Source organism: Cannabis sativa, chromosome 2 (genome assembly GCF_029168945.1).
Source record: "Cannabis sativa cultivar Pink pepper isolate KNU-18-1 chromosome 2, ASM2916894v1, whole genome shotgun sequence".
Classification (NCBI taxonomy): Eukaryota; Viridiplantae; Streptophyta; class Magnoliopsida; order Rosales; family Cannabaceae; genus Cannabis; species Cannabis sativa.
This window is the reverse complement of record NC_083602.1, coordinates 91,374,931-91,400,650: the sequence shown is the minus strand read 5'-3', so window position 1 is coordinate 91,400,650 and position 25,720 is coordinate 91,374,931. Positions and strand designations below refer to the sequence as shown.

Genomic DNA, 25,720 nt, shown 5'->3' with positions numbered 1-25,720 from the left:
AGTAGCTTCATCCCAAATTCTAATGTGTTAGTATTAATCTTCTTTGATGTCTTTATTTTTCTGTATTATTTCTCTTCTGTTAAATTTGAGAGATCCCCTAAATTTTTATTAACTCCTTATTTTATAAATCCATATTAATTTTATTAGGTTTATCCTTATTCATACATTATTATACATTGTGGTAGTAATTTCATCCCAAATTCTGATGTGTTTATTGTATTATGCTTTTAATAATAATAGTTTGTCACTCTTTCATTGTATTAATGGGAGTGGTTGTTTTTATTTTAAGTGAGATTTCTCTACTATTAGATTTAGGGATTCTTAGATTGTTATTAACCTTTTGTTCTATAGATCGATCTTTTATTAGGTTTATCTTTAGCGTGATTGGTTTTGTTACTCTTTTATTCTAGTTTGAATAATATAATTAGAGTATTTCTATCCGATTTTATTAGAAGATCTTTGGTTAATTATCATTGATAGGTGTGATCTGTAACATATTCATTCAAAATAAAAAAAAATTATTATTTTTTGTTATTTTAATGTTTCACAACTGTCAGCTTGTGCGTTATTTAATTAAAAATATTGTTAGAAGTTCTTTAAAATTATCATAAACGACTTGGTTAGCCTGTTATTGTTAGTTCTGCTCGACGAGCAATATCTACATACAGGGCGGGCCTTGAAATTTAGTGGGTCATAGAAAAAAAAAAAATTAGACCCTTATTTAAAAAAATATGATATTTTTCAAAATTAATAAAAAACATATATATTTATAAAAGGGAATAATTTTTTTGAATCCTTTAAGTAAGTGAATTTTAAGTACAAACTTAGCTTGCTTATATTAAAGTCGGGCCTACATATAATAGACTATGCCCAATTTACTTATTAATAAAAGGGTAAATTGCGGCATAAATACCTAATGTTTCAGATTTTATACACTTAAATACCTAATGTTTATTTTTGGAGGCAAAAATACCTAATGTCACAATTCTCTTACACCGTTACTACCACTTTCGTTAACTCATAAATATGGACACGTGAAGGATTCAGATGCATTACATTTATTTTTATTTTATTTCAACTCAATATTTTCTTAATATCAGAAACTAAATGCTACTTGTTTTAAAAAAAATCTGTTCTCATAATTAACAATTTTCATATGATATTGGCACTTCAATTCGATAATCATGTTCCATATACTACACTGGTTCACTCAGCTATGGTAATTTAATATTGCATCTCTCTTATTTTTTTTAAAAAAAATAAGTAATATTTAGTTTTTTATATTAAGATTATTAAATTTTAAAATAAAATAAATAAATGAAATGTATTTGGGCCCTCCACGTGTCTATATTTATGAGTTAATAACAGAAGTGGTAGTAACGGTGTAAGAGAATTGTAACATTAGGTATTTTTTCCTCCAAAAATAAACATTAGGTATTTAAGTGTACAAAATCGAAAACATTAGGTATTTATGCCGCAATTTATCCTTAATAAAATTTTACATTTACCTTTCGAAAAAAAATGAAAACTCATTTAAATCGTAGAGTGATGAAAAAAATAATGGTAATAAAAATAATAATCATTTCATAACAATTTTTGTTTTAAAAGAATATGAACTATGAAGTAATAATGGCTTCATCATCACACATGGTCATGGTCTCGTAGTAGGATTGACTAGAGTGCATTTAATACAATAGGGCGCGATGCATGAGATAATTGCTCTGCTCATATTTTCGTGTTAATTACGAGGATTAGCAAGAGTCTGTCAGAGATTTAAAAGCGGAGTTTGCCGGTTCATAAAATCATCAAAGCTTTAATTTTTCATGTACTAATTCTTCATCTCTCTACAAAGTTCGAGGCTTTATCATCAGCCTCTAAAAGGGTACTCATCTTTTTCTTCACTTTCTCTGTATTTATATATTTATATATATGTATATATGAATCAAGAACACAACTGGGTTTGTTCTTTCTCTGCTGAATTTGACATGGGTTTGTTTCAAAAACTTAACTTTCATTGTATTTTTCTCACTTTCTTTTTTGTTCTGTGAATTATTGACCCTAATTAGTAGTATTATGATGGGTTTTATTTGTTGTTATTGTTGATTTTGTTATTGGGTTAGACAATTGGATAGGAAGGACCACTTTTTGTCACTCCTTTTCTACTCAATTAATGAATGAATGATTGGTCTGAAAGTCCAGACCTTTCATTCTCTCATTTATTATATGAATTGTTTGTTTTTTTAATTATGATGTTAGGAAATTAATGCTTTTGATTATTTGACTATGGTGGTGTTGTTGAGACTGAAATCAACTATTTGATTGGTTTTGTTTATGTTGGATCACCTGATTATACATGCCATAAATATGGATTTTTAGTTGCTTATAAGTGTTTACAAGGACAATGAGTGGAAGTTCAAAACTTAAAAGCAGCTTACACTTGATAGATTCAAATATTGTTGTGTTACAATCACTCAGGTAGAACTCACTCCCAAAAAACTAGCCTAAGAGAGAAGGGTGTCCAAGAAGTTATAAACCATTGGGATCCTACCAATACACCCCCTAGAGGGGACATCATGGAGGCCCACTCTGGGCTTTTCTATTAAGTCGCCTTTCTGTGACGTTGGTCGCTCTTGATGGTGTATGACTCTGATACCATTTGTAACAATTACTTAAGTAGAACTCAATCCGAAAAGACTATCCTAAGAATGAAGGTTGCCCAAGTAGTTATAAACCACCAACCAATCCCAAACTTAGTCGATGTGTTAAATAGTTATTTAATTTTCTCATGCTTTAAGTATGATTTTCGTAATTTTGATTTGAAATTATTGGGTGCTATTGAAAATATTTGGGAACAATTCTCTCTTTGAAACAACAAATTGACTATTGTAAACAGGAAGTTAAGTTGAGTTGACCCTACCCGAACATGGCCCATTTATAAACGCGTTACACAAATTGTGTTGTGTCAACCAATTTATAAACATATTGTATTTCAATTTCAACAGTTTCTCTCCTCATCTTTATCTCGAAACCTCGTGTCATTTGATTATATTGTATAATAGGCCTTAGAGTTTCACCTTAAGAATTCAGAATGTATTGAAATTGATGTGTTTGAACAACTGCAGCTTAAAGATGGAAGCTAATGGAGTGGCTGAACTTAAAGAACCTCTATTGGAGTGTTCGGATAGTGATAGCGTTGCAATCACAATTCCTGATTTGGATCACAAGAAAAATGAGAAAATTAGCAGCATTATGTTCAGAGTAGGAGGTATGGAATGTGCATCTTGTGCAGTATCCATAGAATCTGCACTTGGAAAGCTTAATGGGGTTCGAAGTGTCATGGTATCGCCACTTCAAGGTCAGGCTGTGATCAAATATGTGCCAGAGTTGATTAATGTAAGCTATTATGAAGTTTGTGCATTGTTCTTTTCCATAAGAGAGTAAATATTCTTGTTTTTAGAAATCGAAAGGACTTATGATGAAGATCTTTTATAGGTAAAAACAATCAAGGAAGCTTTGGAGGACACAGGTTTTACAGCTGAGGAGTTTCCCGAACAAGACATAGCAGTATGTCGGTTGAGAATTAAGGGAATGGCGTGCACAAGCTGCTCTGAATCTGTTGAACGCGCTCTACAGATGATCAATGGAGTCAAAAAAGCAGTGGTTGGTTTAACACTTGAAGAAGCAAAGGTCCATTTCGATTCAAGTGTTATTGATACTGATCACATCATTGAAGCAATAGAAGATGCTGGTTTTGGAGCCACTCTCATTAGCTCCGGGAATGAAGGAAACAAAGTACATCTAAAACTTGAAGGTGTGAATAATCCCGAAGACATAACAACAATAAAAACCTCTCTTGAATCAACTCCCGGTGTGGTTGATGTTTCTTTTGACATGACAGAACATAAGGTAACAATTAGCTATGACCCTGATGTAACCGGTCCACGATCTCTTATAAAGTGCATTGAAGAAGCAGGACATGATCCAAGCCCTTTTAGTGCAAGCTTATATGTTCCTCCAAGGCAAAGAAAGGAAGAACAGTTGCATGAAATTCGGGTGTTTAGGAATCAATTTTTTGTGAGTTGCTTATTTACAGTTCCAATATTTATGTTCTCAATGGTACTGCCTATGCTTCCTCCATATGGTGATTGGCTTGAGTATAAGATTCACAACATGCTCTCAATTGGGATGATTTTAAGTTGGATCCTTTGCACACCGGTGCAGTTTGTTGTTGGCCGAAGGTATGATTTTAGTGTTAGCAACTTTCACATAGTTTTCTGTTATCATTTTCGGTTATCTTTGACAATTTCAGCATTTTCATTTCAGGTTCTATGTCGGGTCATATCATGCGTTGAGGCGAAAATCTGCTAACATGGATGTTTTGGTTGCGCTAGGATCTAATGCTGCATATTTCTACTCAGTTTATGTAGTGATTAAGTCATTGACATCAGAAACATTTGAAGGCCAAGAATTTTTCGAAACTAGTGCCATGTTGATTTCTTTTATCCTCTTAGGAAAATATTTGGAAGTTGTAGCGAAAGGGAAGACATCTGATGCCTTAGAAAAGCTAACCGATCTTGCTCCAGATTCTGCTCATTTGGTAACACTAGATGGAGATGGAAATGTCACTTCAGAGATGGAAATTAACACTCAATTGATACAGAAAAACGACATTATTAAGATCGTTCCAGGAGCAAAAGTTCCTGTTGATGGGATTGTCATAGATGGTCAAAGCCATGTCAATGAGAGTATGATTACAGGAGAGGCCATTCCCATTGCAAAGAAACTCGGCGATAAGGTATAAATAGCTTACTGGAGATCTTATTTGTAACAATGTAGAATTTGTTATTAACAACAATACAAATAACATCGTCGGGATAGATCAGAAAGGATACAAAGATTCGAGTTTTCTATGGGCAATGCAAATGATTTTTCGATGTTTTGATCATAGGTTATTGGAGGGACAATGAATGAGAATGGATGCTTACTAGTTAAGGCCACCCATGTTGGATCAGAGACTGCTCTTTCCCAGATTGTTCAACTTGTTGAAGCTGCTCAGCTTGCCCGAGCACCTGTCCAAAAACTAGCTGATCAGATATCAAGAATTTTTGTTCCAACAGTGAGTTTTGATGTTTAATCTGCAGTTTTTGTGTATTGACTATTCATATTATAGGAATCTGAATGAATTACTCAATTATACAAAGATAAAATTCAGAATAGTTTATATTATAGTGCTGAAAACAAAGTTCAAAGCAGTTGTTTTTACATGCGACATGTGCAATAAATTATTTGAACTCTGTTTTCAGCACTGTAAATTAGAAATTTTTTCGAAAACTGATAGGAGGCCCACTATTACTATAATAAATACCGTCATGAAAAAAATTTAAGATCCAAAAGGTGTTGTACCGTAGACGTCCCCTAAATGGAATGGGTGATACTCAGATTCTATAGAGTCAGAGCTTATAGAGGCTGATCATAGACAACACTGCTATCTATTTAAATGGTTTTCCTTTTTGTTGCTTTAAACTATTCATATGCAATTTTCTCTTAGGTGGTGTTTGGTTTGAGGTAATGAATTAGAATAGAATGGAAAAGAAACAACTTTCATTCCATTCCTTTGTTTGGTCTTATTTTAAAGTATTGGAATGTCATTCTTATTCTAGCTATGGTTTCATTCCTTCCAACCAAACGCCACTTGATGGGGTGTTTGTTATGTGAGTTTGAGTTGGAGAGAGTAAACTTGGAGGGAATATGAAACCCAAGTGTTAGAGGGGATTAACATTCTCATTCCCATCAAGTCTAAACCTCATACTAAACGCCCCCTTAATGCTTGTTCAAGGCTGTACTATCCATTGTTTTTCAGTATTATTTTTCTTTTTCTTCTTGTGGTGAGTGACATAATGTTTGTTACATCAGGTTGTTATTGTGGCTATCATAACCTGGTTGGGATGGTTTATACCTGGAAAGCTTGGTATATTCCCTAAACATTGGATACCAAAAGACATGGATGAATTTGAGCTTGCGCTGCAATTCGGTATTTCAGTTTTGGTGGTTGCTTGCCCGTGTGCTCTCGGTCTAGCAACACCAACAGCGGTCATGGTTGCCTCGGGAAAGGGTGCTTCTCAAGGTGTCCTTATTAAAGGTGGTAATGCACTTGAAAAGGCACACAAGGTAATGCAGATAATGCTTAGTGATGATAATTTCGGTTAAATGATACAGTTTTGTATTCATGGAAGTGGTTCTCAATACAGATCAAAATTATTGTCTTTGACAAGACTGGAACTCTTACTATTGGAAAGCCTGAAGTAGTTAGTGATGTGCTCTTTTCTAACTTTCCAATGGAGGAAGTGTGTGACATGGCCACAGCTGCAGAGGTTGGTGTCCATGCTTTCATATTTATCAACCAAATTGTTCTCGAATTTGAATTTGGAACTCATATAATTGAAGATAGTTATCGTATTAATAAAATTTTATTGATCCAATTTGAGTTCAGAGTACCAAATATGTACGGTAATAAAATACATGGTACCAAATAAGTACACACCTTATAGTTTATTTGGTTAGAGATTTGAATTACTGCCAGAAAATCTCTGCAGCCCGAATTTTTTGAGTTTCTTTTGTAAGATGTCTTTTTCCCTATGCAGGCGAACAGTGAACACCCAATTGCAAAAGCTGTGGTTGTGCACGCTAAGAGGCTGCGAGAAAAGTTCGGGTCAAATGGTGAATCTATAGCAGATGTTAAAGAGTTTGAGGTGCATCCAGGAGCAGGAGTGGGCGGAAAAGTTGGTCATAGAACGGTTTTAGTCGGTAACAGAAGACTCATGCGCTCTTTTAATGTCCTGGTTGGTGAAAAGGTTGAGAAATATATATCAGAAAACGAGCACCTGGCTCGGACATGTGTTTTGGTTGCGATTGATGGGGAAGTTGCTGGAGCTTTCGCTGTAACTGATCCTGTGAAACCAGAGGCGAAGCGTGTCATAACTTTTCTGCGCTCGATGGGCATATCTAGCATAATGGTGACTGGTGACAACTTGGCCACAGGTTCTGCTGTTGCAAAGGAGATTGGGATTGAGACAGTTTTCGCCGAGACTGACCCAGTTGGAAAAGCCGACAAGATCAAGGAATTACAGGTACATTTTTTACTGTAAATTAGATTACATTGTCAAAATATATTAAGGAATTGACAAAAGAGATTTTCTGAATTATCGACATTGTAGAGTTGTGTCTCCTGAGTGATTTTCTCAACACGAAATAACTCAGAAGGCACAACTCTACAATGGTTATTATTGGAGAAAATTTGATTGAAATGAACGAAATATTTATGAAAAAAATCAATTTTTCATGTTCGATATGAAATTTTTTGTTGAATCAATTTTTTTCCTGTACAATTCTTTCCATACCAAACATGAAAAATTGGTTTTTTAACTAACCCTTAAGGAATTTAATCAAGAATCGAGTCGTCTTGAATAAATGATTCATGTGTTTTCGAATGATGCAGTTGAAAGGGTTGACAGTAGCAATGGTGGGGGACGGAATAAATGACTCGCCAGCATTGGCTGCAGCCGACGTAGGCATGGCCATTGGTGCAGGAACCGACGTAGCAATAGAAGCAGCCGACATAGTTTTGATCAAGAGCAACTTGGAAGATGTTGTAACGGCCATAGATCTTTCCAAAAAGACTATGTCTAGAATTCGGTTGAATTATGTTTGGGCCCTCGGCTACAACATCCTCGGGATGCCAATTGCGGCGGGAATCTTGTACCCTTTTACAGGAATCCGATTGCCACCTTGGCTAGCCGGTGCTTGCATGGCGGCTTCCTCTCTTAGTGTGGTTTGTTCTTCACTTTTGTTGCAATCTTATAAGAAGCCTTTGGAAGTTCAACACTATTAAGACTCCAAACTCACTTCAAAAACTTTAATTTTAAGCTAATTTTTTTTGGCCTTATTTTATTAGCCTCCATTGTGTACATTTTCATTGATGCATTAATGAAATAAAAACTAGACTAACTTCTTATGATTCATGTCAAAAAGAATGCTTTGTGACAAAAAAAAATATACTTACCCTATGTTTGGTATGGTGGAAAAATTAAAGGAAAGAAAATTTAAGAGAGAGAAGAGTGGAGAGAAAGTAAAAATGAGTGTTCGGTATGGGAGAAAATTTGATGGAAATGGAAAAAAAATAAGAATAATTACATAAGATACTATTTTTTGTAAAAAAAAAATATAATTTTACGTTTAAAGAATTTTTTTTTTACATTTTTACGGTTTTTCATAAAAACAACACGAAAATAGTAAGAAAATTACATAATTTTATAAGTATATTTTTTTAGAATATGACGAAGAAGAAATTTTTTTTTAAAAAAAAAACAGTACAATTTAAAGGTATATATATAAAAAATAAAAATTATTAAAATGAAGTGTACTTATAATTTTACAGGGTGAAAATAAAACTCCTCAATAAAAAAAGACAAAATTGTATAAGTAAATTTATTAAATTACTCACAAATAATATTAAAATATAAATTATATAAACAAAATATTAATTTTCATATGAGAAAATTTTCTCCCCTTTTTGTTTACCAAACAACATAAAAGAAAATTATTTTCCTTTTTTTTTTACCTTCATATTTTTCTTTCTTTCCAAAATTTTCCATCCCTCTTAATTTATTTTCTTCCTCCCAATCATAAACATGGTGTTAGGGTGTTTTGTTGCAAATAGTCAAGTGAAATTATCTATTAAAACATATTAATTAATATGTAGATATATTTATATCAGTTATAGATTGAAAATGTTAAAATATATTCATGAAAGAAAATAGAGAAATATATATATAAATACATTTATTTAAATTTATAGAAAATTAAATAAATATGAATTGTAGATCCTAATAGTGATTATAATTAGATGATCTATAATTAGTGATTATAGAGTATGGTATGTAAAATGACTATTTATAAATAGGATTGCAATTTTTTTATGGGGAATTTCCGAAAAAAAAAATGTTTAAATTTTTCAAACAAAAAACAAGCTAAAAATACGAAATTTAAAAAAAATATATAAATATAAAGGCAAATCATAAATAAAAAATATTTTTTTCTTCAAAAGAATACTTATGCAGTTAATATATTAACTAAACTAATCATGAATAGTGTTAATAAATCAAACCATACATTCAAATAATCATAAGTAATGATTGTAAACAATCCATATAATTTTAAAAGTAACATGTTCCATCAAATCTCTTTTAAGATTACTTAATAGTTACAATTTAATCCTTTCATACAAAAAAATACAATTTAATATCGGTTTAATTATTTTTAAATAAGTATTTTTCATTAATGTGATTTTATTTATATTATTTATATTGATAATATAAATAATATCACTGTAGTATTTTTTTAAGTTTTTTTTTAAATCACTGCGTATTTATAATACTAAGTGATATAAATAAAATCACTATAGTATAATGTTCTAATTCTTTTTATTATATTATTTATATAAATTCTAAAATTATTTTATATTTTCTTTCTTCTCAACCCTATTTATTTGAAACTAGAAAAATATTAAACATAGAGTTGTATAACTTATGTATATTACAAAAATATTATTATTATAATAATTTTTATCACAATACTTAATTAATACATAAATACTAAGAATGTAATGTTAATTTTTTAAAATTCATTATTACATGTTTTTATAAATAATATATATGAGATATCGTTCCTTAATTGATAATAGTTAATTTTGACTACTATATTACCAGATAATTTATTAATAAGCATGTATAAGCCTTGAAATAATATTATTATATTTAAGAAAAATAAAATATATACAAAAATTGACAAAGAAAAGCTTTATGATCCAAAAGAATTTTTTTACTCAAAAGAATACATATGTAGGCATTAATTTATATACTAGGCTAATCATGAATAGTTTTATAAATTAAACTACACCTTAAAAATAAGTATATGTAATTGTAAGCAATATTTTGTACTAATTTAAAATAACTTCATGTTCGTTGTAAATTAAATAAAAAATTTAAAAATCTCTTACTTATTTTTAATTTAGCTCTCACATCGAAAATAGTAACGACGTCAACTTATTTGTAAAAATAAGGGTCATTCCACTAGTTATCATTTGGTTATTAATTATCAAATTAAAATATTTGGTATCAGAGCTTAACACTTCAACAAAAACTAATAGGTCCTAAATAAAATCTTCACAAAGAAAAAGTGAAGAATAAAACTTTAGATTAAAAAATCAATAATATCATATAACATTTAAAATATGAAAATACAATATATTAATAGGAAATATCTACATACACTTTATATAGTTAATCACAATTTATACTTATTACATAGTGCTTACATAAATCAAGCATTAGTTATCGGACATAAAAGTTCAAAAATAGTAAATTAAAAAAAGGAATAAAAATAATTTGAAAAATAAATAAAACTAATATTAATTATTTTGATGTTACAATAACATAAAATTTTAATGTAATTTTCCATTTGGAGCATAAATTTTTTAACCAAGAATAATTACTACATGACAAATAATTATACAAGGTTACCAAAGAGAAATAATAAAAAGGATTCTCTCTATAAATTTTATCACCATCCATAAATGTAATGTGGTATAATCATATAGTCTACTTTATATAGGTAAATTTTTAATCATACGATTATAATATGGGCCCATCATTAAAACGGCGATAATTAAAATTGGAGGCCTTTGTGGTCATATAGAGTTAATGGTATATGGCAATTCTTTTAACATAATATATATTTTTTCCTTAAAAGTTTACCCCTTAGACCCACTTTTACCCTATAAATAAAAGACCTTTCTCTTTCAAACAAGTCACAGAAACAAAAGTAATTAGCAGAATACGAGTATTCGGTCATTGAATCTGTTTTCTGTAAGTCTTCTCTCAAAATTTTACTTCGTTTCAATATTTATTTTATTCTTAAGATTTGGATTTTATTATAAGATCGTCCATTAATGGTGGTATATGCTTTGGCAAATAGTTTATCTTAAACTCGATACAGACGACAATCTATCTTCTTCGTCTTTTATACAACAAAATAGATATTTTATTCATTAAAAACATATCACGTTTTCTTTTCTCACAAAGAGTACCTTTTCGTACAATACTAAACCCGAGAAGATCAAAAGAAGTGAGATCTAGAGAAAAACTATTTTTTAGTAAAAATATTATCTTTCGCTCAATTTTCACCAACCCTTCTTCACATGTATTTCGTAGATTAATTTATTATTTCTCATCAATTTTTATATTATCGATTTATTCTCATTATTTTATCAAACAATCCAAATAAAAAAACACATATCCAAGTAATGTTACATGAAAATGTAACTTATTTACCTGATATATACACATAAAAAAATGTATATCAACATACTCTCTCCCTACTTATAATATTATTCACTTATATAGATCTTTATATTCTCACTCATGTATTTTATTTCATTCTCTCCTTTCATTTTTTTAAATTTTTTTCAATAAAATAAAATATAATGTTGAGATTATTGACATTGATATGTATATATATTGTGAAAATTCAACAGATCTAATATTTATATAATAATAATGGATAATAATAATAATAATGGTAGTTGGAGTTACACAAAGCAATATAAGATGATCCAAAAAGCTTTATGGAGAGAAATGGGTTTTGGCTATGTTGATCTTACTCTTCGATTAAGCTTACCTGGAACTCATCACAATAATATCCAATATGATTTTCACCAGGTATATTTAATTTTATTTTTTATTAAAAAAAATAATTATGTGATGTGTATATATATATTTATATATATTAATATTGAAATATATTAATTATTTTTGTTCTCTTGTTTATTATGATTTTCACCAGGTATTTAATTTTAATTATTTTATTAAGAAAATAATTATGTGATGTATGTGTATATATTAATATTGAAATATATTAATTATTTTTGTTCTCTTGTTTATTATTGTGATTTCCATAATAGTTGTTTTTTGATTTTAATGTTTGTTTGTATTTTACTCATATACTCATTTTAGGTATGTCTATGGTTCAATATTTGTATGTGTATTTATTTTTATTTTATTTTTTTTGAAACAGCAATATTTGTATGTTTATGATAGTATAACTTTTGGCATTTTTGGTAAAAAATTAATTATATATAATTTATACATTACACATAAAAAAGAGGAAATTACACTCTATACCCTTTTTATATTGTTCTCTTTTATTTTTACCCTCTTTTTTAAAATCTATCATTTTTATCTCTTTTTTTAAACATTGTACCAATTTTGCCCCTGTCACTTCAAGATACTCTTATGTCAGGGTATTTTGGGTACAATACATATAAAAAGAGGTATGTTTCAAATAAATATAAAATGAGAGGTAAATTTGATTAATTAGTTAATAAAAAAGGCATTTTTCAACTAACCCCCATAAAAAATGAAGTCGGTCAAATAAATATGTATATTTTATAAAGAATAAAAAGAAATTGACAGCTAAAGTACTTGTTCTTTTGATATTAAAGTATTTGCCTTTTAATTTTATTTTTGTGATAATATTTTCTTTCGTTAGTATATTTGTGCATTTTAGTCCCTCGTCGTTAAATACTAACAAAAAATAGTTAAAAGTATTTTATTTTTTAAAAATTATTCACTAGTGTTTAGTGGATTTTAAAATATATTTTTCTTCATATATATATATGCTCTCATCTTAATGTTTAATATAAAATTTTAATATCTGAGTAGTAACAAAATATAAACAAAATGTATTGTTACTGCTAAGTTTACTTACAAAAGTACAGTAGTTGAAAAAATTTGAGTATTATCGCTGCAAATTTGGTTACTTTAGACATATCATTACAGGTCAGTTTTGTGTAAGTCAGTCTACAGATATGTGTTAGGTTAGTTATAATCGACTTCTCATGTCAAAATTATAGTATAGTAAAATCTGTATTTTTATATATTATAATATGGTCGAAGAGTATTATTATTAGCTCATTTTTCTTACGATTGTTTCACTGCTCTTTATACTCGTAATAATATTCTTTATAATAATTATACTAACAATAATGTATTTTTCTCTTCTCTATTTCGTAGCCACAACCACAACCACAAGTACCAAAACCAAAACCAGACTATGTCCCCTTCTTTATTAGTTTTTTTCCTAGTAATAATACTACTGATGTTGCTCCTGCTCCTGCTCCTACTCTTGCTCATGGTGTTAGCATTGGCAATGTTGGTGCCAATGCTAGTATTCCTATTACTAGCGGTGTTGGCTCTGGCATTGACTTTGTTTTTGGTATTGGTGACGGTGATGGTAAAGGTAGTGCTACTATTGTTAGTGCTAATTCTGCTTCTACTGGTGTCGTCGATGCTGATAGTGGTGCTGCTAACGCTACTAGTCCTGGAGTAGTCGTACAAGAGTTGAACAACGATACTATTACTCGAAGGAACTATAGAAAACGCGGTCTTGATATAGAGGAGCAGGTTGATGAGGAAGATCGTGATGCTAATCGCACGAGGTGCTCCAACCGTAACTGCGGTACTCACTCTACTCCCATGTGGCGCAGAGGTCCTCTTGGCCCCAAGGTTTATTTTTTATTTTATTTTTCATTTTAATTATTTTATTAATTTATTTAGTATGTTGAATATTAATTAATGTTCATATTTACGTTATGAAGTTGTGAATTTGTCCATCATTAATTATTATTATTGGATTGTTATTCAATTAATTTGATTAATTATGTGCTCTTTTCACGTGCATAGCTTACCAATTATTTATTGTGTATTAATATTTCTTCTAAGATATAGATACATATATAATTACTAATTAATTTTTGTTTATTTTTTATTTATTTTAGACTCTGTGTAATGCTTGTGGAATCAAGTTTCGGAAGCTAGAAGAGAGAAAAGCAGAAGGTGGTGACAGTGATTAATTAAGTATCAGAGCTTCAATAATTTTAATTATGGAATAAGAAGAGATTAGAGCTTAATTATGAATTCATTATAATTGTGCTCAAACTATCTTTAATTTTAATTTGTTATGGTTAAAGTAATTTTCTTATTTTTATTTTATATTTTCCAAACTACAAATAATTTGACATTGTTGTTGTTGAGTTTGTCTTAATTGTTAATGCAATGTTGAAAATTTTTATTTTTATGATTATGTTTTATCAAATTTTTAGAGAGGGGTTAATTTTATTTATTAATAAAATTTCAATGTTCTATAAATATTTATTTTTGAAAAATAAATAAAAATAAGAGGGACTTCAACCTTTTGCTAGGGCCCGTTTGGCAAAACTTTTGGAAAAGCTAAAAGCTGCTTTTTAAAAAAACTGTGATAAAAATGTGTTTGGTAAGCAGTCAAAAAATAGTTTTTTAAAATTTTTTGGAGAAGGTACAGCTAAAAGCTAAAGCTGCTCCAACCCAATTTTTAAAAAATGATATTTTGATTAAAAGACTATAATAACTTTTTTTTGTACTAAAACTATATTTGTTTATTTATTATATATTAAAAAAATAAAAAATTTATCAAATGCATCAACATAGAATTTTTATCAAATGCATATAAATTTATATTTGAAAAAAAATTAAAAATATATAGAAAATAAAATATTATATAAAATAAGTTTTTACATAATATAAAAATACTATAAATTATTTTTATCAAATGCATATAAATTTATATTTAAACAAATTAAAAATATATAAAAATAAAATAGTAAATAAAATAAGTTTACACGTATTTGTGATTATAATAAACTAGATTATAACATTATCATTATCATTATAATAGATCTTAACAACTCACAATACTTTGAAATTTATAATTTACCAAACACTTAGTTCAGCTTTTTTCTACAGCTCTGCTGCAGTTGTTTTTTCTCACAGTACAACTACAGTTGTTTTTTCCCATAACAGAGCTGTGCCAAACTGGCCTATAATCTAGCTCTGAAAAAACATAAATATTAATTATTTGTAAAAAAAAATAATAAATGTTATTTGTAAAAAAAACATAAATGTTAAAATAATGCATATTTTGAATTACTTTTTATACAATTTTTTAATGTACAGAAAATCAACTTAAAAATTTGGATTGTTTTTCCCATTTTAACATAAATATAAGAAAAATTACCTATTATAAAAAAAAATAAAAAATTATATAGTAAGAAAATTTGGGAAACTACCATCTCATTTTTGGAACATATTCTATCTTATCCATATATTAAATACGGATTTCAAAATATTATATATATATAATCTATAAAAATAAAATTTCAATAACTTTTTTTTTTATCCAAACAGATTATTTATTCAAAGCAAAATAGGACATTAATAAAACTCAAAGTTTTTAGTGACATGCCACTTCCCTAACAGAAAAATCTTAAAACATTCATTGGATGCAGCCCACGCTGCAAGAGAGTGAGCTGCACCATTGAGGTTGCGAGGAATCTAACAGAGTTTAACATTCTCAATCTGAAACAAGCAATCCAAAGTGGAATCAACAGAGTTTAAATGTTTACTAACTTATTATTTTTACTTTTTTACATATTGGATTATAAATTTTGATACTTATACTTTCCCATCAATTAATTTTTTGAAAACTCTTTTTTTTTTATGTTATGAGGTGATTTGAGTTTGATACACATAACACGCTTAAGTACGAAAAAATAACTTAGATAATTTTTTTTTTTTGAAACAAATAACTTAATAATTAAGTGTTACAAACATAATAATTTAGTTACTTTTATTTGTTGAAAAATGTTATAGTTCAATTAAAAAAATCATATTAACAAATTTATAGCTCAAACAAATACAAATAATAAAAAGTACTTTTTCTTATAATTTTATTAATTCGTACTATTTTGACTATTAAGTGCTAATTCAAAAATACATTGCGATATATTATTTAACCACATATTAAATAATTATTATTTACCCTGTTTTTTAATTAAAAATATACAAATTTAAATAGAAAAACTAATTGAACAAATATGACCCCTGGAAATACTATACTACTTTTATAAGATATTTGAACCATTTTCTAGTTTTCTTATTGTAAATATAGTAAATGTTGGCTACTACTCTTTTTTGTCACTTTTAAAAATAATAACATTAAAAAAATATATAATCTTTAGTAATATATCCCAATTTTAAAAAACCAATACCTGTAATAATTTTTTTTTTTTTAAAAAAAAAATAACTGAATTAATCCTAATTTTGTCTAATTAATAAATGTAACCATCAACAGTTTAAAAACAAAAAACAAAACAAAGTAGAAAATATTGTTTTTTATTTATTTTTTTGAAAAGAGAAAATATTGTTTAATTAATAATTACTACTAGAGTGGCCGGATTTATCTAGTTGATTTTACTAGATATATATTTTAAAATTTTAATCAATTAATTAATTTGTTTTAAGTAGTTTCTAATGAATATTATTAAATAATACTACCTAGCTAACAATAAAATTTGATGTAATAATACTAAAATGTGACAATTTTTTCAAAGCATTAATTATGTTAAATGTAACATTTCATAATAAATTATTTATATATACAATTATAAACAATAAAAAATTTCTTAAAAAAAAAAAGATAATAAAAGTTTCTCACACAATTTTTCTTTTTTTTTTTAAGAAAAAAAAACAAAATTATTAGTACTACACACAAACAAGTTGTGACCTTATATATTTTTTAGTCATAATTTAATTAAGATATTTTTTGTTGTATAAGTACATATAGTTCTTATATTTTTATCATATTTTTATATATAATTATGATAAAACAAAATGGGTTAATTAGTTTTGTAATGTGATAACATTTGTCTAAAATAAGTAAAGTCACTTAAAGTTTGTTCTAACTTTTATTGTTTTATTTCACTATTAAACACTATAGAAAGAAAATATTTATACATATATTTCTCTTGTTTTTCTACAAAAATTGAAATTTGTTTCAGATTTACTACGTTACCTAAACTAAAATTTGTTTAAGTTAATCAAATTTGAGCCCTTCAAATGTAGAAAATTAGCTTCATTAAATTTTCATGCAACACAAAATTATTTATAAAAATCTTTTGATTTTTTATATTAGCCATATAATCATTCCTTTAATCTCTCCCAAAATTAAGTATTATATCTGTCTCATGCTATCTATTACATGATGATATGATCTTAATTAAAAGTTCATATCTTTCTTCTTCTTCCTCTAATCTAATCTCATCTCATCTCATTCTTTTTTTTTATTTTTGTTTCATTGGAATAAAAATGGATCAAGATGAATCATCTAGCATGATTTCAAGTGCCAAAAACACCAATTATGGTATTCATCAAAGTAATAATAGTAATTACTATAAGAGAGCAAAGCATGATCATGATCAACATAATCATCGCGATTATGTTGATCAAACGACTAATGTTTGTGACATTAGCGATAATAGTAATCATGTTATGATTAATATTAGTTCACCCTCGGCGAAATTTAAAGGTGTTGTGCCACAACAGAATGGTCACTGGGGTGCACAAATCTACGCCAACCATCAGAGGATTTGGCTTGGAACGTTTAAGTCTGAGAAGGCAGCTGCCATGGCGTATGATAGCGCTGCCATCAGACTCCGAAATGGGGACACACATAGGAACTTTCCGTGGACTAACGTTACTCTCCACGAGCCTGATTTTCAAAGCCAATACACTATGGAAGCAATTCTCAACATGATCAAGGATGGTTCTTATCAATCGAAATTCGAAGAATTTTTGAGAAATCGATCTCAAAAAAAGGAATTTGTGGAGAATAATAGTGTAAGTACTACTAATCATCATGATCGTCATCATTTTCATCATCCTCATCATCATTTCAACCAACAAATTAGGGTTCATGGAGATGCACAATTTTTGTGTAGACAACTCTTTCAAAAGGAGTTGACACCAAGTGATGTTGGTAAGCTCAATAGACTTGTTATCCCTAAAAAATATGCAGTGAAATATTTTCCTTACATTAGTGAGTTAGATAACAACAACAACAACAACACAAATAATAACCCTAATTTGAATATGACCAACAATGACACCAATAGTTGCCATAATACCACACATAATAACAATATTGTGGAAACTATCACCGAAAGCGGGATTGAAGATATTGAGCTAGTTTTCTACGACAAGCTAATGAGGTCATGGAGATTTCGGTATTGTTATTGGAGGAGTAGCCAGAGTTTCGTCTTCACAAGAGGTTGGAATCGTTTCGTGAAGGAAAATAATTTGAAAGCCAATGATGTTATAACATTCTATACATGTCATAAGTGCAATGTTCATGGAACAAGGGATGAAAATGGCCAAATTTTTTGCTTAATTGATGTAACTCATAATAATGGGATTATTGAAAGCCAAAGTTGTTTGAACAATAGTGGTACTAATAATAGTAATAATATTGAAGTGATGAAGGTTGATTTGGATCTTGATTTGGATTTAGATTTGAATTATCATCATCATCATGAGGATAAATTTGATCATGAAGCCATAGCCATTAGTACTACTCATCATCATGAGTTCAAATACAAAGAAGTTGAGGCATCTAGAAGTGTGGAGGAGAAAAAGTTTAGGTTATTTGGTGTAGACATCAAGTGATGATAAAAATGTAAAACTATAGCTTGATAATTGGTCATATATATAACTATATATTTATATATATAACCAATTATACACAAATTTTTTTTCAATGCAATCCTTGATTAGAATGTAATTTTTCCTTTTAGCATTAGATTTTTTTTCATATGAATTATTGCAATTTACGCTAGCTTAATAGTAAGTACATTGCTCCCAAGATAATATTAACAATATTGTAGGTTTATTTATATTCTTTGCAAAATAGTAAGAGAAATTTTATTTATTATTATTTTGTAACATATATATAAGATTAATTACTTTTTTTTTACATAGATTTCAACATATAACATTATTTTAATAATATTTGTTTTAGCAAAAACTACTTTCACCAATTAAATATAAGATAAATATTATTTTAGACCTTGTGTTTTGTAAAAATTATTGATCGAACCATCTGTTTTGTAATGATAAATTTTATATTTTTCAAAATAGTACTAAATAGTACCCTAAACTGATTTTTTTATCAAAATAAAACTTAATAATAATCAAATATAGATGTGTTATGAGAAAACTGGTTACGTTATACATTTGTTCGTGCTAAAAAATTATTTTTAAGTTTGTCGAAAAATTAATCTCAGAGTCATATTTGTATTCATTTAGAAAATATAAGATCTTTTTTGTCATTTAACAAAATATAAGATCCAATCAATAAATTTTACAAAATACAGGGTCCAAAATAATATTAACTCTTAAACATATACTTGTATAGTACATGATAGTTGTAACATCCTACTAGTTTATAGGCACACTACAATATTTTCTAATTACTGAGCACTCATTTGCTAAACAAAGAGTTTATTTAAAAACGTAATTAATTAAAACTTTCTTAAACAAACTTAAATAATTTAAATAAATATATACAAATACATAATTTTGGGATCCCGTTTAAGAGTTTACAACTACTTTCAAAATATTTACTAGTGACTAACAAAATGTGAGCGTAAACTGTCCTGAAAACCCAAAATACTCCAGATTTAACTGTCTTGATATGTACAATCTTCATCCAACTCTAGTCTCATTCTAGTTCAATCCTAGCTCTTACCTGTACATGTAAATAATATTTGAGTAGATAGACTCAGTAAGAAAAATATAAAAATAAACATATAACCAATCACGATCCTTTCTTGATACTCCAACTGATGTGCTCGGTACTCTAGCTGATATTCTCGGTATTCTAACATAAAAATATGTATGATAATCATGTATGCATATATATCTTTATACTAATTTTACCTTGATTCTGAATGCAAGTGTGTCGGTAACCCTGAGTGGAAATTTTTGCTTGACGATTTAAGGCCCTAAGTCACAATTTACGCAAAAATGATAAGTGGCCTGCTATATCACTTTTTGGAGACTTTAACTTAAAACTAAAAGTTTCTCTATCGATAAATAGCGTAAAAATACCCTAATTATTGAGGAAACACCAAGGCTTTAAAAATTCTCCAAAAAACGGTAGGTCGATTCTTTAAAAACTGTAGGCCATTTTTCTAAGACACTACCAAGAAACCAGTAGACCATTTCTAAGCTGTTTTTTGCTGTAGATTTCTCAAAAATCTATTTTTTAACTCAAAACTACCTCAAACTTCGTACAAAACTCCAGAACACCTAATTATGACATAAGCAACATAATACAACCAATAAAAATATCATCAAGATCCTGAAGCTAAATCCACCATTGTTGAGCTAAATTTGAGCTTTAAAATTCAAACCTAGCTCAAACTCCACAACATCCACAACAAATCCTAAATAACAACTTAAACAACTTAAAATCACCTATGGAAACAATCCCCAAACAACTTAAACCCAAAAGAAAACAAACATTCAATTTGCATGACAAAATTGGACTTTTTCACTTAAAAATCAAAGAGAAAAGGAGTAAGAGCTTACTGTTGACCGAGGTTTTCGGCAACTAATAAAATAATATAAGATTAGAGAACTGTAAGAAAATTAGAGAAGGATTTTTACGTGGTTGGGGCGTTAATGAGCCTTAGTCCACGAGTCTGTGTATTTATGGATGTATTGAATACAGAGAATGTTCTTGGTGAGTATTTACTCTTCTTGCAATTATGCAACCCAAAATTCTCGACCCCATTTAATGAGCTTTGAGGGGGTATTTATAGTGTTTTTGGTGGGGTGATCCCCAGAATTATTGTACATGTGTCTCTGTAAATGTCCATAAAGATGGGTATTCCCAATGAATATACCATGAGTAATGCATGGTCAAATCCCTAGGTGCTGTAGGGCTTTTATGTGGAATGTCCTTATTGTCTTTTGACTGACGTGACTTTTCACAGTGTAGCCGTCAATAGACTTAAATGATCATTACTTCGCAGGTGCGGATTGGGGATTGTGCCGTCAGACTTTATTGCGTGTAGTAGTCCCAACACGTTTCCTCCCATGCGGCATTAAATGCAAAATGACTGCTCAGGGGAAGCCTGACACCTCGCGGAAACGCTTTAATGTTATTTAGGCTTCCGGGAGCATAGGGGGCTCTGTATGCTTTCTCCGGGAGGCATGTCCCGGATGCTGTCTTATTACATAAAGACTTAGCAAATAATTCAAGTATTTAGGATGTTTGATCCACGTGTCCCTGTTCGGTTGGTCCACGTATATTGGGCAAAATCAGGGGCAACACTTACCTTGAGCTGAAACTTTCTTAACCTATAAAATTTCTAGTTGAAAATCTCTGGTTTCAGGTTTGAAATTGAAAGAAATTAAAATTCTAGTTTACTTGGTGTTGCTTAGGGCCGAAACTTGGGGAAAAAAAAAAGAATTAGTAATCAAATAATGTGTGGATTAATATACACAATGCCACTAAAAATGTCTTAAATATGAATTAATTTAATTACATAGAAGTAAAATAGTCCAACACAATAATCTTAAATAATTCTGATATTCTAAATGTTTAACTAACTTGCTCTGCTAATTCTAAGATATTTTATCATATTTAAATGATTCTAGTAACTAAATCGTTGTATTATATTGTTACCGGACATGAAACACAAAATTTATAAAAATTCACATATAACATATATAATGCACTTAGAATTCTAATATATTTCTATAATTAAGAAATTATTTTTATATCGTCTATTTTTGACAATAAGTTTTAATTTTCTACTAAAAAAATATACAATCACTATTAATAATTAAATTATTAATTATCTACTAATTCATATAATTTAACTATCTAGTTATTACAATAGTACTAAACTATGATATGTAATTAATATTGAATTTCTGAATACGATATTGTGATAATATTCCATAAATATATATAAAACTTTGTTTGAATAAAGATAGGACAAAAGACATGCAAAATTGGGTAATCCAATTGTTAATTAATATTTGTATGATATGTATAGATGAAAAAGAGTTTAATTAGTATTATTTCATAATATAAACTAGAGTACGTATTTTCAGTTCAAACTGAAAAGAAGACAAAAAATTGATAAATAAATAATAAATAATAAATAGTAAAATTATAAGGACAGGTCCATATAGCACTATAAGCTAAAATGACTTATCAAATCAAACATGAGAAATGTCATTTTCAAGAGTTTTTTTAGATGTGTGGTATAAGATAAGTTGTCTCCCACTAAAAACAATTTGACTTATATTGATTTCATCAATAACTAAAAAGAGACATATACTTGTAATTCTCTTTAACTTATTGCATGTGCTCTTTTAGTCTTTTCACCTTAAATAAAATTATGAAAAATTCAAAAGCTAAGGGAATTTTATTGTGGAAGTCTCTCACTCTCAACTTTTGCATGTGGAGAAGTATAAGGGTATACATTATAATTGTAGAGGGTAAAATTGACAATGATCGAAATGAATGTTAGTAGGCATTGATATTCTATTGAACAAATTAGACAAATGATAACCATAAAAACTTGGAAAATTGAGAAAGAAATGTAGTATTCTCAATTCAATAAAAAAAAAAATGTGTATTTTTAGAAGGGAAAATTTGTTTTTTAGACTCCTAGGCTAGGTGAGCCCTAGGTATATGCCTAGCTCGCCTAAGCTTAGGGTCAGACCTGGTAGTATCGACTGAAGACACTCTAACAGTTTAGTCAGTAAATTAGCTTGTAATTACAAAGTAAAGCGAAAATATTAAAACTAAATGAGTACTCTCTCTGTCAATAGATAACTGTCGAATCTTGTTCACCAGAGTGAGAAAGTAAAAGTCAGATCATAGAGAACGATAGTATTTGTCTATAGTTTTGATAGTCCAAAGAGTCGTCCTCTTGCTCAATACGAGTGAGGACCTGTACGTCTTGGGATAGCAATTCATTTCCCAAACGTGCTTCATTCCTAGAAAAGCGGTCTTCCTCCACTTTTCAAAGGGAAGAGCACTATCTTTTAGGTCATATGAAGGATAGACGCTTTCTCCCAACGTGTCACTTGGAGAGGTACTAGTCTTATGCTTCTGTTACTTTAGAGAAGACCGCTACTCTAGTGAGCTACTTGAGGCTCAGACTAGGTGATTGGACATGGATTACGACCCGAGATGCATAGTTCGGGCCCAGCCCATACGAGCCATGGATGCCTACGATCTTCTTGTTACTGACACGAATTTCGGCTACTACAATAGTTATTCAAGAATTCTCACAAGTTTTTAATTTTTTTAATAATTTAAGGTACTTTAATTAAACTTAAAATAACTTATTTCACGACCAATCGGACCCATCGGACCCCAAGGTCCGACCGTCTTTTAATTTTTTTTTTCTGCGATTTGAGAGAGAGAGGAAGAAAGAGGTCCGATGGTCGGACCTTTGGGTCCGATGGGTCCGACCAATCGGACCCATCGGACCCCAAGGTCCGACCGTCTTTTAAATTTTTTTTTTCCTGCGATTTGAGAGAGAGAGGGGAAGAGAGAGGTCCGATGGTCGGACCATGGGGTCTGATGGGTCCGATTGGTCGGACCCCATCGGACCCCATGGTCCGACCATCGGACCTGGGGTGTGGGATTCTTGGGACCGGCCGAGATAGAGAGAGAAAGAGAGATGCTGTGAGAGTTTGGGGGTATTTTTGGGGTTTTGAAAAAAAAGGTATAGTTTTTTTAGGGTTTAAATTATTGGTTTAGAAATCAAATTTTTTGATTTTCTAAGTATAGAAAATCAAATTTCCCTTATATATTTATAATATTTTAATTTGATGATCGAGAACCATACATATTATTTTGATTTATATTTGTTTGTATGTACATGGAACACAAACAACAAACTGTAAGGATTTGGACCTACCATATTCATTTAATATATAGTTTGGAATTGTTCATTGTGGTATATACATGTAATATTTTTTAATAGATATTATTTATTAATGGTTATTAAATAAATTTTACAATAAATATTAATTTGAAAAATATTAAACAATTAAATTTTAATTCTAATAAAAGAGAATTTGGCAACTCATAGTTTAACAAAACATGTTCTTCGATTAGACGATAAGCTATTCTAGTTCGAGGAGATTCCACTATCAATCGTTATATGCTACATTGTTAATCATTTGTGATTCTGTTCACCACGTAAAAAAAATTACTACTTAATTAAAAAATATATTAAAAAATATTTATTTTTATAGTATATCAAAAATATATTTATATATAAAATAAATCAGTAAAATTTATTTTTTTTTAATTTTTTTTGTTGTTGAAATTTTTTTTTATAATTTTTTTTTCAACCGATAGAACGATTCATAATACCATATATATATATATATAACTATATCTATATAGTTGTTGCTATTATATCTTTATATATTAAAAGTGCCTATCTAACGGCAAGTTTAACATTCTTGGTTTAACAGAATATACTTAAAAATAAAAGAATATTCTGTTAAATTTAACGATTAGGTTTGATCTCCCGTTAAAAAATAAACCCAATAATTAAACCCCAAAAAAATTAAACAATCTTTTAAATATTAATAATCTCTTTTTAAATTAAAAAAATCATCTTAGCCACATATCTCTCTAACAAACCTATCTGGAGAATATTAATAATTTTTTTATTTATTTTTTAAAAAATAAAAATATAGATAAAATATCTAGAAAAGATAATATAAAAGATCTCCCGTTAAAAAATAAACCCAATAATTAAACCCAAAAAATTAAACAATCTTTTAAATATTAATAATCTCTTTTTAAATTAAAAAAATCATCTTAGCCACATATCTCTCTAACAAACCTATCTGGAGAATATTAATAATTTTTTTATTTATTTTTTAAAAAATAAAAATATAAATAAAATATCTAGAAAAGATAATATAAAAAAAGATTGATTGTGTTGGCTTAGATAATATAAAAATATAGATAAAATAATAGAAAAGATAATAGAAAAGATAGTATTTACCTTATATGTTTGTGCTTATTTTTAGTTTTATTTTTAATTTTACTACCAAGAAGAGAAGGTTGAAAAATATTAGAATATGAAAATATTATTGGTGCTTATTAGTAATTTGCAAAGAATGTGAAAGTCTATAAATATATAGTTGTGTAGCTATTATTAGATATGAAATGAGATAATAGAACTTTTTTCAATTAGAAGATTAATGTACATTTTACTATTAATAACATACATTATTATAACACAACTATGTTTTACTTACTAAATATACTGACACATATTTTATTTTTATAAAACAAATCGTTCAAATAATTATACTATTTTAATTATTAATTAAAATAAAAAACTAAAATATTAAATAAAACTAACACTACGTGCCTTGGCACGTAACAATCACCTAGTATATATATATATATATATTTGTTCTTCACCTATACCATGTTCGTGTGGCCACCGTGCATGATCATCATAGTTTTCTCTTTTTTTTTTCTTAATTATTACATATATATATTTATATTTATGTTTTTTTTAACAAAACTATTGCCACACACAAAAAATGATTTGTGCTATACATAAATCAAATTTATTTAGGTGATTGACTCGTGAAAAGAAAACTAGTAGGGTAGAAATTAGCTGTCAACATTATTTAGCATATATATATATATTCAATAATTTCATCTA

General features: G+C 28.5%; 3 protein-coding genes across 4 annotated transcripts; all 3 read left to right on the top strand.

The window, feature by feature from the left end:
- Positions 1 to 1,645: 1,645 nt before the first annotated feature.
- On the top strand, positions 1,646 to 8,027 carry LOC115719758 (copper-transporting ATPase HMA4). 2 transcript variants are annotated; one of them, XM_030648942.2, is made up of 9 exons: positions 1,646 to 1,882; positions 3,123 to 3,393; positions 3,493 to 4,238; positions 4,324 to 4,795; positions 4,949 to 5,116; positions 5,914 to 6,168; positions 6,249 to 6,371; positions 6,642 to 7,127; positions 7,496 to 8,027. In XM_030648942.2, the coding sequence occupies exons 2-9, from the start codon at positions 3,130 to 3,132 to the stop codon at positions 7,886 to 7,888; spliced, it is 2,907 nt and encodes a 968-aa protein (XP_030504802.2). In that variant the 5' UTR covers positions 1,646 to 1,882; positions 3,123 to 3,129; the 3' UTR covers positions 7,889 to 8,027. The 2 variants fall into 2 exon arrangements, with proteins under 2 accessions (XP_030504802.2, XP_060967033.1); XM_061111050.1 differs by having other exon boundaries at positions 1,715 to 1,989.
- Positions 8,028 to 10,843: 2,816 nt separating this feature from the next.
- LOC133033871 (uncharacterized) lies at positions 10,844 to 14,498 on the top strand. The gene is made up of 4 exons (XM_061108930.1): positions 10,844 to 10,922; positions 11,639 to 11,774; positions 13,128 to 13,619; positions 13,892 to 14,498. Exons 2-4 carry the CDS (start codon positions 11,664 to 11,666, stop codon positions 13,964 to 13,966), a joined length of 678 nt encoding a protein of 225 aa, XP_060964913.1. The 5' UTR covers positions 10,844 to 10,922; positions 11,639 to 11,663; the 3' UTR covers positions 13,967 to 14,498.
- A 2,796-nt stretch (positions 14,499 to 17,294) lies between these two features.
- Positions 17,295 to 18,964, top strand: LOC115720564 (AP2/ERF and B3 domain-containing transcription factor At1g51120-like). Its single transcript, XM_061109719.1, has 2 exons — positions 17,295 to 18,033; positions 18,145 to 18,964. Exons 1-2 carry the CDS (start codon positions 17,295 to 17,297, stop codon positions 18,648 to 18,650), a joined length of 1,245 nt encoding a protein of 414 aa, XP_060965702.1. The 3' UTR covers positions 18,651 to 18,964.
- Positions 18,965 to 25,720: the final 6,756 nt, after the last annotated feature.

Coding starts and splice junctions, on each gene's coding strand:
- LOC133033871 (XM_061108930.1), top strand. CDS start 11,664: ATGATCCAAAAAGCTTTATGGAGAGAAATGGGTTTTGGCTATGTTGAT. Junction 11,775..13,127: donor TCCAATATGATTTTCACCAG/GTATATTTAATT, acceptor TCTATTTCGTAG/CCACAACCACAACCACAAGT. Junction 13,620..13,891: donor GAGGTCCTCTTGGCCCCAAG/GTTTATTTTTTA, acceptor TATTTATTTTAG/ACTCTGTGTAATGCTTGTGG.
- LOC115720564 (XM_061109719.1), top strand. CDS start 17,295: ATGGATCAAGATGAATCATCTAGCATGATTTCAAGTGCCAAAAACACC. Junction 18,034..18,144: donor TCCTTACATTAGTGAGTTAG/ATAACAACAACA, acceptor TGGAAACTATCA/CCGAAAGCGGGATTGAAGAT.
- LOC115719758 (XM_030648942.2), top strand. CDS start 3,130: ATGGAAGCTAATGGAGTGGCTGAACTTAAAGAACCTCTATTGGAGTGT. Junction 4,239..4,323: donor CAGTTTGTTGTTGGCCGAAG/GTATGATTTTAG, acceptor TTTTCATTTCAG/GTTCTATGTCGGGTCATATC. Junction 4,796..4,948: donor CAAAGAAACTCGGCGATAAG/GTATAAATAGCT, acceptor TTTTGATCATAG/GTTATTGGAGGGACAATGAA.